Genomic DNA, 12,323 nt, shown 5'->3' with positions numbered 1-12,323 from the left:
CATAAGTACCTCCAGGGGTATATAAAAGGATTTGGTTTTCTAAGATTCCCCTTGCTTCAGAGAAAGATAAGTTTTCCATATTGACGGCCACCAGCCTTAGCTCCCAGAGGAGCGCTCCCTTCCCAGTACACCCGAACCCCATGGGAATCAGAGCACTGTAGAAAGTGGTCCCATGGTTTGCCCGGCAGCCTCCTTTATAAATGGGAAAATGTTGGGTTTGCTTCCGGAGTTGGCAGCCCTTTCAATAATGCTGTATGTTGACCACATTTAGGGAAAAAATGGAAACAGAGTGTAATAGAAGAGCCTCTCAGATAGAAGCCCAGTTTCAGGCTGACTGTGAGAAAGTCACTGAGCGCTACGAACGCACTCTGCACAGCTTGGAGGGGCGTCACCGCCGAGAGCTGCAGGACCTCCTGGACCAGCACCTGGAAGAGAGATCCCAGTGGGAGTTTGAGAAGGATGAGCTCAGTCAGGAGTGCACAGAAGCCCAGGAGCAGCTGAAGGAGGCGCTCCAGAGGGAGAAGGCGACCGCTCTTGTCCTCAACCAGGAGCGGGAAATGCTGGAGGAGACGTACAAGGAACGTTTGAACAGCCTGAGCGTGGAAAGAGATCAGCTGCTGCAAGACCTGGAAGACCTACGGAACACTTCTGAGGGCCAGCACAGGCTCTTGTCTGACCAGATGCTTGAGTTGAAGAAAAGTCGGGAGAGAGAGCTGAGGGAGAGAGAGCTATGCCAGACCGGGGCCTCTGAGCAGCTGGCCAGCCAGCAGCTTGAAAGGCTACAGGTAGAGCATGAGCAAGAGAGGCGAGATATGCTAGGCAAGCTTGCGGCCCTGGAGAGCGCCCACAGAGTGAGCCGTGAGAGAGCAGATCTAGAGAAGGCAGAGCTGAGTGCAGAAATCCGCAGGCTTCAGAATACAGTAAAGGGCATGCAACAGGCGGCCTCTCTCTCGGGGCTTCAGAGTGCTCATTCCCTGGTAATGGCGGGGGAGGAGGCGGAAGAAAATGGAGCCATGTCCCTACTTCAGCAAGGGGAGCAGCTGTTGGAAGAAAATGGAGATGTCCTCGTCAGCCTGCAGAGAGCTCATGAGCGCGCAGTGAAGGAAAACGCAAAAATGGCTACTGAAATTTCTAGGTTGCAGCAGAGGTTGAAAAAGTTAGAGCCGGGGGCAGTGATGTCATCTTGTTTGGAGGAGCAATTGACTGAGATGTCTGGAAGGTCCAGGGAACAAGCAGAGCCATTTCTGTCACAAGTAACGCAAGGAGAAAGTGCCACCTCCAAGCACATCCTCAGTGACCTAGGAAGCCACGAGACCCAGGACCTGGGAAGCACAGGGACAAGCTCTGTTCGGAGGCATGAGGGCAAAACCGAGGAGTCCGAAGCTTCCCTGGAGTGCTTTTCTGAGCTGGAAAACAGTGAAGACACCAAGACTGAATCCTGGGACCTGAAGAGCCAGATCACCCAGCTTCAGGAGCAACTAACAGTCTTACGTGCAGACTGCGATCGGGCTTCTGAGAGGAAGCAGGACCTACTTTTTGATATTTCTGTGCTGAAAAAGAAGCTAAAGATGCTGGAGAGAATCCCCGAGGCGTCTTCCAGGTATAAGTTGTTATTTGAGGATGCCACTAGGGAAAACGCCTGTCTCCAGGAGGAGCTGAGACTCATGGAGACGCGCTATGATGAGTCAGTGGACAGCAACAAAGAGCTGGCTGCTGAAGTCTTCAGGCTGCAGGATGAGATGAAGAAGATGGAGGAGGTGATGGAGACGTTCCTGAGCCTGGAGAAGAGCTATGATGAGGTCAAACTGGAAAATGAGGAGCTCAGTGCTCTGGTGTTGAGACTTCAAGGGAAGATGGAGAAGGTGTTGGGAAGAGCCCCCCTGTGCCATGATAGCTACCCCTTGTGGGAAGCCCCTCCAGAAAACCTGGAGGTCGTCTCCGATGAAAAGGTGCTTGAATTCCATCAGACTCCAGAAGAGTGTACACCCGCGGTCATGAGCATGCACCGCATCGTAGAAGAATGTAGACAAGAAACCGAATGCTGTGAACAGGGAAGCGCCCGGCTCCTGGCTAGAATAAGAGCACAGGAGGTTGCCTGGTTCCGCGGAACAATTCAGCCACATCAAGAAAAGGCTAGTGTGCAGAGTGAGGTTATCCTGGAGGAGAGCGCTGCTCTCCTAGGCCTTCAAGACACACACCTTCAACATCAGGTCACAATCGCAGAGTTAGAACTGGAGAAACAAAAGCTTCAGGAGCTGACTAGAAAGTTGAGGGAGCGAGTCAGTATGTTAATTAAACAAAAAGATACACGTTCTCAAGGAGAGAAGGAGGAAGAGCTGAAGGCCATGATGCATGACTTGCAGATCACGTGCAGTGAGATGCAGCGGAAAGTTGAGCTTCTGAGGTAATGTATGGGCCTTCTAGACCTCACGGAAGCCTGCAGAGCACCTGGTCATATCTAACCGCTGCTGCTTGCTGTGCCTAGAGACACTAACCTGTTAGTCTCGAGAAGAGCGGTGTTCTAGCTTTCTCCTGCTTCTGTGTGTTAACAACTAGAGTACCCTTGTCTGGGAGGCATCCCCTTCCTCATAGCAAATCAGTGTTGTTCCTATGGAGCGTGGAAGCTATCAACATGGCGAGTGTCTGCTACTTAACCACGTTACCATCGGTGTGCGTCCTTAGTCCTCTTCTAGCCCGTGCGTCCTTTGGATGGATAGATAACTGTTTTGCTCAATGTTAGTTACTGTCCTCAGTGCGATGAAGCATGTTATACAGAATGAATGCCTTTTGTGTAGCATTAACTCACTTGGTAGATAACGATGCTCTTCTTACACTAATATAGGAAAATGTGTTAAATGGATTATACTTTTTCTTCCGTACTTGAAGTGTATGCTAGTATCCTACAAACGGTACATTTTTTATTTTAGAACATACCATTTTACCAAGGAGTTACCAGAGTCTAATAAATATTCTTGAGGGATAAAGATAAAGTAAACCACTTTGAACAACTACCAACCTGACTTTATGAAATAAGATTGCATTTTAGTATTCTAGCATAGTGGGTTTTTCTTTCATTTGTAAACTATTACGTTCTATCTTAATGGTATAAAACAAAATAATTCAGTTGGGAATGTTGTGTTTCCTTGTCCTCAAATTACTTTTACTTCAGAACCTCAGAATACAGTGAGAAGAATAAACCGCATATTTTGGTGTGCCCTGGGTTTATGTAGTACATTTTCTTTCTTTCTTTCTTTCTTTCTTTCTTTCTTTCTTTCTTTCTTTCTTTCTTTCTTTCTTTCTTTCTTTCTTTCTCCCTCCCTCCCTCCCTCCTCCCTCCCTCCCTCTCTCTCTCTCTCTCTCTCTCTCTCTCTTTCTCTCTTTCTCTCTCTCTCTTTCTTTCTTTCCTCTTTTTTTTTTGGAGCTGAGGACCAAACCCAGGGCCTTGCACTTGCTAGGCAAGCACTCTACCACTGAGCTAAATCCCCAACCCCTACGTTTTCTTTCTTAAGGTCCCTGGGAATCTAAACTAAAACTCAGACAGCTTAGTAATGTGGCTTCTGTCTGTTCAGAGCAGGGACGACTTGAGACTGAGGTAAATGAAGTCAGCTGTTCAAAGCAGCCTGCCTGCCATTGAGAAGTCAACACCCAGCGTTGGCTTTGAGTCTTGATCCCCATCTCCACACTCAGGGGTTTCTAGTCACACTTCCCTCCTCAGCCCCCAATGTCTTTTAGTGAGCTTCTTCTTTCCCAAAAGTAGTGACTCAATATGTTACAACTTGATTCCAAGTACCAAGATACTACTAATTTAGACTTCTACTTTAACTGGCGTGAAAAGCTTTCTGTATTGGAAGTTACTAGAAAATATTTTCCAAGGATGCCAGATGACTGCCATGTTGTAACTTTTTTTTTAAATCTCTATACTTCAGATATGAATCTGAAAAGCTTCAAGAGGAAAATTCTATTTTGAGAAATGAAATTACTACTTTAAATGAAGAAGATACCATCTCTAACCTGAAATTAGAAGAATTACATGGATCTCAGGAAGAACTCTGGTAAGACATAGGTAGTGTACTTGAATTTTACAAAGACTAAGAACTAGTTCACGTCAACCTTCAAAGATTCACTCCTGAATCATGTTCTTATTGCTCCTCTAGGCAGAAAATAGAAACTGTAGAACAGGAAAAAGCTTCAATTCAGAAGATGGTTGAGAAATTAAAGAAACAGGTAAGGAAACACTTAAAATGTTCCAGTGTTTCTTGACTCTGAAATTTTCTTTCTTTTTTTTTTATTTGAAATTTATTAAATAATTAAATAGATTGGTAAAATAAGATATTGTAGGTGATGGGGAGGTTGACAGTAAAACTCGCCTCCTAATGACTCTAAACGTAGGTCCCTACCTTTGGAAAGCAATGTATCATCTATTTATAGACCATAAGTGCTAAATCCAAGCTTTATATCTGGTACACATGGGAAGGTAATGCTTTTGAGCCTTACCTATGAATACTGGTTCTAGCCTTTATTAATTTTGATTAATGTCAGCTCCTTCATTTTTCTGATTAAAAGTAGAAAGTTTTGGACAGAATTTCACAGATAGAGAATGCCAGCAAGTCTGCATATCATTTCACAGACTTGTAACTCGTTCAGATGGCTTATGCCATTCAATGCTCATTTTGTATAATCTTACATTTTGTATAATCTTACAATTTTGTACTCAAGTATGGGAAGCCTATTTAAGAACATATCTGAAATAGTCACAAGACAAGGACGTACTTGGGAAAGGAATATCTTTAGTGTCTGAAATAGCCAAGGTAACATCCAAAATACATCTTGTACTATTCCAAATAAATGGCAGGACTCAGTTGGAAAATAGGCTATAGATATGAAGGATCAAATCATAGACGGACATAACATAACGTACAAGATGGCTAGCTTCCGAGTGTTAGGGCAATTTAGGTAGTTTAGTTTTTTCGCCTACTAAACTAACCCAAGTTAAACATGGATACCCTCCCGTTATCAAGCGGAAGCTGATAACACCCGTAGGGAGACCTCTGGGACCTTCTGTCAGAGCACTGATGTGTGTGTCTCCCTTCTCACCCAGCAAGGCCATTTCCACACAAAGAGAGACAAACCTAGAAATGCTGCCATTTTGTTGTTAATGAGAAAAAGAAATCATAATGACAGGCGTATATATCCATCTATGCAGGAATGGATAATGACAATATGGGAAATCTTTTTGCATAAAATGTCCTGCATTCATTAAAATACATACCATATGGTGGTATCTAGATATACTAAGTTGGAAAGATAGCATCTATAGGATATAAAAGTGGAAAAAGCAGGCTGTTCAAACATGCAATGATTCTTTTTATCTTTATTTTTATTTTTTTGGCTAAAATAAGGTGGTGTTGTATATGCATAGAAAATGACCTAGTGGTATGTGTATTCAACTATAAAGAATAGGGAACCTGTAGCCTGGAATTAACCGGTGTCTGACTTTTTCATATACTTCTGAATGGATTGAATTTGTAATCATGAGCATATATTATTTTTGTTATTGTGTGTGGGTAACAAAGCACGCAAAGAAAAATTCAGTTTGTTACAAAGAAGACATGCAGTAGGCTGGCCCTCCACGGCAGCGGTTCTCAACCTGTGGGTCTTGACCCCTTTGTGGGCGTCCAATGACCCTTTCACAGGGGTCACCTAAGACCATTGGAAAACACAGGCATTTACGTTATGATTCATAACAGTAGCCAAATCACAGTATGAAGTAGCAAGGCCAATAATTTGATGGTTTGGGGTCACTCCAACATGAAGAACTGTATTAAAGGGGCGTAGCATACAAAGGTTGAGAACCATTGCTCCACAGGCAGGACAGCCAGGGTGGGAAGCAGGGCTGGCCCGTGGCACAGTAGCCGTGTACAGAAATTTTTTTTTAACTTTACATTGAGAGAGGAAAAGAGTCTCTAAATATGCTTTTTTTTTCTTTATAGAAAAAGTAGGCCAGCGATATAAAAAAAAAAAAAAACTTATTTCAATTTTAATTAGGTTTCAGATTTAAAAATCAAAAACCAACAGTTGGATTCAGAAAACACAGAACTCAGCCAAAAGAACTCCCAAAACAAGGAAGAGCTGCAAAACCTTAATCAACGTCTGGCAGAGGCGCTGTGCCAGAGGGAGGAGCCAGGAGCTTGCAGCCCCGAGAAATGGGAACAGGAGAACTCGAGTCTGAGGGAAGAGCTGGAGCGCTGCAAAGTGCAGGTAGGCCCTCCGGCCATGCTCACCTTCGCTCGCGCAAGCCAGAGAAGGAAAAGAAATTTCTTCAGACGTAAGACCTTAATTATTCAATCAGTATGGTACTGGCACATTAATATGTCCTCCAGATATATCAGATATGTGAGAGGGATAGTACGTCCCCCAGCAAATGGAGAGCGAGCTCATGGAAGCATCTGCAAGCTATGAATAACACACTGGTGAATTCATCTCAGCTGTGATCAAAGAGATCTTTTTACAAGAGCATTATGCTTGTGCCAGATAACACAGACTTCCTGTTTGTTATTGTTGTTGTTCCCCAAAGAACACAGGTAACAAATATTTACTTAGGTTTACATTCTCCTGCTGGAGATGAGTTGAGTCTACAAGCAAATGTAAACAAAAGTTCTGTGCAAATACTGGACCCATTTATAAAGGGCCTTGAGCACCCAAGGATTTGGCTCTCTTTGGGTGGGGGGGGCACTCCTAGGACTAAATCCCCCATAGATATCAAGAGTAAGTAAGTGTGTAATCCAAGTGTCTTCTCAAATCACTGGGGTCAAGACAGAGGGGCTTTTTTGTTTTGTCTTGTTTGTTTGTTTTTAAGAACCTAGACAAATTAGGTAAATATTTAGGAATAGATTCAGATTTCATAAAATATAGAGATAAATCCCAACCGCAGTAGAACACTGCATATAATAAATAAAGCCTTCCAAACACCAGAAAAACACATGTAGCTAGAGTTTTCCTGGTCCTGCCTGGCCCAAGGTCAGAACAAATCTCTCTCACCCTCCAGTCCCACAGCCGCTCAGACCCAACCAAGTAAACACAGAGACTTATATTACTTATAAACTGTATGGCCGTGGCAGGCTTCTTGCTATCTGTTCTTCTATCTTAAATTAACCCATTTCTATAGATCTATACCTTGCCACGTGACTCATGGCTTACTGGCGTCTTACGTCATGCTTCTTCTCCTCATGGTGGCTGGCAGCATCTCCCTGCCTCAGCCTTCCGCCTCCCTGCTTTCTCCTCCTCCTTGTCCCGCCTACACTAGTCTTCCTGCCTTGCTACTGGCCAATCAGCGTTTTATTTATCAATCAATCATAGCAACATGTATTTACAGCATACAGGACATCCCACAGCACACATGGGTGAAGTTGTCTTTAGCCACAGAGAGAAGAGATGCTGTCTCAATAAAAAAAAAAAAAAAAAAAAAAAAAAAAAAAAAAAAAAAAAAAAAAAAAAAAAAAAAAAAAAAAAAAAAAAAAAAACCTTGAAATGTAGGGAGGGAACTGGAGAGGTGGCCAGTGGTGTAGAGCACATAAGCTCCTGCAAAGCACCCTTTTGTCTGTTTCTCAGAATCCATGTGGCAACTCACAAACTACCTATAGCTCCATTTCCAGTGGATCTGATGCCTCTGCTGACCCCAGACCTCCTGCATGCTCCTGCACACATATGATGCACATACATATGCATACAAGATAAAGAAAAATATAAAATAACTTTTTTAAAGAAGGAAAAAAAATAAGGACATAAGAAAAATGTGATAGCAAAGTGGGAAACAAAACCAGGAAGAGAGAATTTTTTTTAAAAGATTAAAATGACCCTCAAAGTTTCGAAAAGATATTCAAAATCACTCATAATTAGAGAAATGTAAAATAAATAGTACTGGCATGTAATTCCTCTCTTGAAAGATCAGTATCTATTTAAAAAATACAGCAGCATGTTCTGTTGGCAAGGCTGTGTTGGCAGACATTTTCATATATTGTGGGAGTCCTACACTGATACTATCCATGTGTAGGTGAATTTGGCACTGCCTACCACTTACCTTTTGTCCAACAATCTTCTAGGAATTTAGCCTCAAAATATCCCTGCAACAGTATGAAAGGTCATATGCATGAGGCTATTCATCCCAGCTTCGCTCATATCTGCAAAGTTGTAAGAACCATCGAGATGCTTGTGCACAAAGGAGTGACTGAATTAAGTGTTGGGGTTATATCCGTGCTATGGGTGGTCTTCGATAACTATTAAAAAGGGAGGAATATAGTCGGCAGTGGTGGTGGTGCTCACCTTTAATCCCAGCACTCAGGAGGCAGAGGCAGGTGGATCTGTGAGTTCGAGGCCAGTCTGGTCTATACAGCTAGTTCCAGGCCAGCCAGGGCTACACAGAGAAACCCTGTCTTGAAAAACAGCAAAAACAAAACAAAAAGGGGACCATGAAAAGAATGAGAACAGTCCATAGGAAATGAGTTCCAGGACGTGATGTTAATTGGGTGGTGGAGTCACAGAGTGTCAACAGTGATCAACACTGTGCTTCCAGGCTTGTGAGGGAAAAGGGGAGATGTTAGAAAAGCAACATGTGTGTCTGCCCTTTATGTAAAGGAATGGTAAGGAAGACACTAAAGAGATGGTGGCAGAGAAGTTGGCTGGGAAAGGCAGGGACGGTGAGATGGGAATGGGGTGGGAGGTCTGAGGAGGAGAATGACGCTCTGTGGCGTTCATCTTTGTACAAAGCTGGACTCATGGGTCTCACGTGGTTTGTGTGTTTTACTGTTTTTCTCCCAGTTCTGGGAATTTAAGCTAGAGCTTTGCAACAGCTTGGCTACTCTAGTACTGAGCTACATCCCATCCCTGTTTCACACGATCTTTATATACTCAAATAAATAAAATCAATCATGATGGCTGGGGGGGTATGGGAATAGAACACAAACACTAACAAACAGAGCTGACACTGTGTATAATATAACCACAATTGGAAGAAAAAAAGAATTCATAGTCCATAAAATACTTTCATACTCTAATCAGAAATTGTGATTCTTGTGGGCAGGCATACGAGCTTATTTTGTATATGCTAGAGGTGAATGAATAAGTGAATACAGCATAGGCCAAGGATGAGAACTATGCCTCTCACTGTTGGAAACGAAAGCTACAGTGTCAGTATGTGGAGGGCTAAGGTGAACCCTCTGATGTTGGTTCAGGGTCTGAGACATTGGTGTGTATACATAGTATATATACTGAGAGATAAAGAAACGTAGGTGTGTTTTTGTATGGGATAACCAGATCATGATTTCTAAATACCATTTTCCTATACAAGCACCTTGGAAAAAAATTACTGATTCTGAGGTCAGAACAGGAAAGATGCAAGTTAAACCTGAAATGCTCCATGGTGCCAGACAGAAAAAAGTGCTAAAAAATAAATAAATAAAAATTAAAAATAGGTGGCTGGAGAGATGACTTAGTAGTTAAGAGCACAGAAGAGCACAGCTGTTCTTACAGAGGACCTGGATTCGATTCCCAGCACCCATATGGCAGCTCACAATGCCTATAACTCCACCTCCAGGGGATCTGATATTCTCACACAAACATACATGTAGGCAAAATACCAATGCAAATAAAATAAAGTAAAACTAATAGGTCTTTTTTTTTTTTTTTTTTTTTTTTTTTTTTTTTTTTTTGGTTTTTCAAGACAGGGTTTCTCTCTGTAGTTTTGGTGCCTGTCCAGATCTCACTCTGTAGACCAGGCTGGCCTCAAACTCACAGAGAACCTCCTGGCTCTGCCTCCCATGTGCTGGGACTAAAGGCATGTGCTACCTCTGCCCAGCACCAATAGTAGATCACTATTTAAAAACTTAAAATATGGACAAATTCAAAAGACTCACACACCCGTATAAAGGAACTTCCAATAGCCCAGACTCAAACAGTTTGATCAATGAACTACAGTACAGAATGAAATAATTATAGAATAAGTATAACAGATATCCGAGTACATATTAGCATCAATTGATTATTTGAATAAACAAATAGACAAGCAGCTGCTCTTCCTACAGAATTCTAACAGATGCAGAAATGAAGGAAAAAGACGGAAAATCATCCTTAGGAAAACCCTAAGTGGTAGCTATTGCAGCCTGCATGCACTGGTAAACACTGGGAATAATAAGCAGAAATCCAAGGAAAGAAGCCTCTCCCAGGAGGTGACTTCAGTAGAGAAACATGCAAAGATGTGGCTCAGTCATTAGGCCCATGCTACACACATGAAAAGTTTTGGAAGATAATTTGATTTGTTCATTGAATATAAGAATAAATGATCTCAAAGCAATGCCATTGAACTGGCGTTACTATTTCCTAGGATTGCCTTCTAGGGGCTTGGTGAAGTTTCCCCAGCCAATGAATATGTCTGTTATATGCCTGGGGTGAGGTTTCCCCAGCCAATGAATATGTCTGTTATATGCCTGGGGTGAGGTTTCCCCAGCCAATGAATATGTCTGTTATACACCCGAGGTGAAGTTTCCCCAGCCAATGAATATGTCTGTTATATGCCTGGGGTGAGGTTTCCCCAGCCAATGAATATGTCTGTTATATGCCTGGGGTGAGGTTTCCCCAGCCAATGAATATGTCTGTTATATGCCTGGGGTGAGGTTTCCCCAGCCAATGAGTATGTCTGTTATATACCTGAGGTGAAGTTGCCCCAGCCAATGAATATGTCTGCTACATGTCTGCTCTCTTTCTTAGACTTCCACTTTAGTGGCTTCTCTGGAGGCTGAACTTTCTGAAGTTAAACTCCAGACTCACACCGTGGAACAGGAAAACCTCCTTCTCAAAGATGAACTGGAGGAACTGAAGCAAGTAAGTCTGTGCTTCCGACGTGGAGTGTGGAACTGTTCACACGCACTTGATAATGTGCCCTCTGCACTGCCGTTGCTAAGCAGCTTACTGCCTCAAGTTGAGGGCCTGAAGTGCAAGTGTGTTCATAAGGGCTCCGGTCACTAATTCAATAGTGAAACAGCTTATTTATAGGGTAGACTCTAAAATTCCATTGCTATGAATCTCAGTCATTTCGGTTTCAAAATTGTGTTTCTCCCGGCCAGATGAAAAAGTAACATTAGCTTGTCTGATAAGAGGGTGACTTTCTGGCTCATGACTTCCAAAACCGTTCTTTGATTTCTGAAGACCCGAATGAAGTGGGTCCCGCCCATGTCTTTTCTTTGTGGTGGTGGGAGTCGCCTGGCTTAGGAGGACAAACTCCCCAGGGTCCTCATAGCACACTCTCTTGCACTTACCAGGTTAACTTGGAGAATTTGCTATGATGTTGCCTGCTTGCAATCCCAGCACTCCGGAAACTGAGGCAGGAGGATTGTGAGTTCAAGATCAGTACAAGCTCCATGGCGAGGCCCTGTCTCAAAAAAAAAAAAAAAAAAATTAGCATGGTTTTTAGAAGGCTATTTCAAAGTTTCAAGGAAAGACTTAATTTTAAATATAGAGAAGTATACCTCAAAAAAAAACTACAGATGAAATATTGTCCGATCTCCTTTGTTTTTATTATGTGTAAGAATGTTCCCACTGTACCAATCTTGTTTTATAATAGAATTTAGTTGTTCCATTTATTTGCCCCACCCGCAGGTTACTTTAATATTTGTGCCGTCAGACTGTAAATGCTCCCTCCTACATCTGGTGTCCCTACATAAGGTGTCCCTCCCTAATTGCCGCTAACAGTCTTAACTAGGTTGACACTACCCTGTACCATACATGTCTGAGCTGATCGCTAGTTGACTCCCTTACCTAGTGATGGAGTAAGGCTCTCAGAGCACTGTGTCTCTGGTAACGCTTCTTCCAGGACTGGCACCAAGCAAGTGTCTTAGAAGAGTTTTTCTACACTGGGTACTATAGTGCAGAGTGTGTCTCTCCTGCCGCAAGTGGAAACTCTGTTTGTTCCATATATGCAGGGAGCTAACATCCGCAGTCTTTCTGTGAAGTGAGAGTATCCCAGAGCCATTGATGCCAAGTTTGTTAGAATTAACTCCAGTCCCCCTCTCCCCCTGTACCTTTGAAAGCATTGCTTGCTCACCCTTTCAGTGATAATGACCAACCCATGTGCATACTCTGTGGGACGTATGCCAATCAGTTCATGTGCATAACATGTGGGATGTATGACAATTAATCCAGGTACATGTCATGTGGGATGTATGCCAACCAATCCATGTGCATACTGTGTGGGATGTATGCCAGCCAATCCATGTGCACACCGTGTGGGAATATATGCTGTATGGCCTTGTTGAGCTACATAGCACAAGAAAAGG

The 12,323-nt window shown here is 42.9% G+C and overlaps 1 protein-coding gene across 1 annotated transcript in view; it reads left to right on the top strand.

Moving 5' to 3' along the window:
- Nin (ninein) overlaps positions 1 to 12,323 on the top strand; it is a 105,850-nt gene that overhangs the window by 69,429 nt on the left and 24,098 nt on the right. Inside the window, 5 exon segments of the mRNA XM_028858613.2 lie at positions 272 to 2,404; positions 3,927 to 4,052; positions 4,155 to 4,224; positions 6,046 to 6,258; positions 10,759 to 10,872. Of these exon segments, the coding sequence (XP_028714446.1) occupies positions 272 to 2,404; positions 3,927 to 4,052; positions 4,155 to 4,224; positions 6,046 to 6,258; positions 10,759 to 10,872 (2,656 nt within the window).

This window comes from Peromyscus leucopus, chromosome 14, assembly GCF_004664715.2.
Source record: "Peromyscus leucopus breed LL Stock chromosome 14, UCI_PerLeu_2.1, whole genome shotgun sequence".
NCBI lineage: Eukaryota > Metazoa > Chordata > Mammalia > Rodentia > Cricetidae > Peromyscus > Peromyscus leucopus.
The sequence above is the reverse complement of the archived record's forward strand: the minus strand, read 5'-3'. Positions and strand labels throughout refer to the sequence as shown.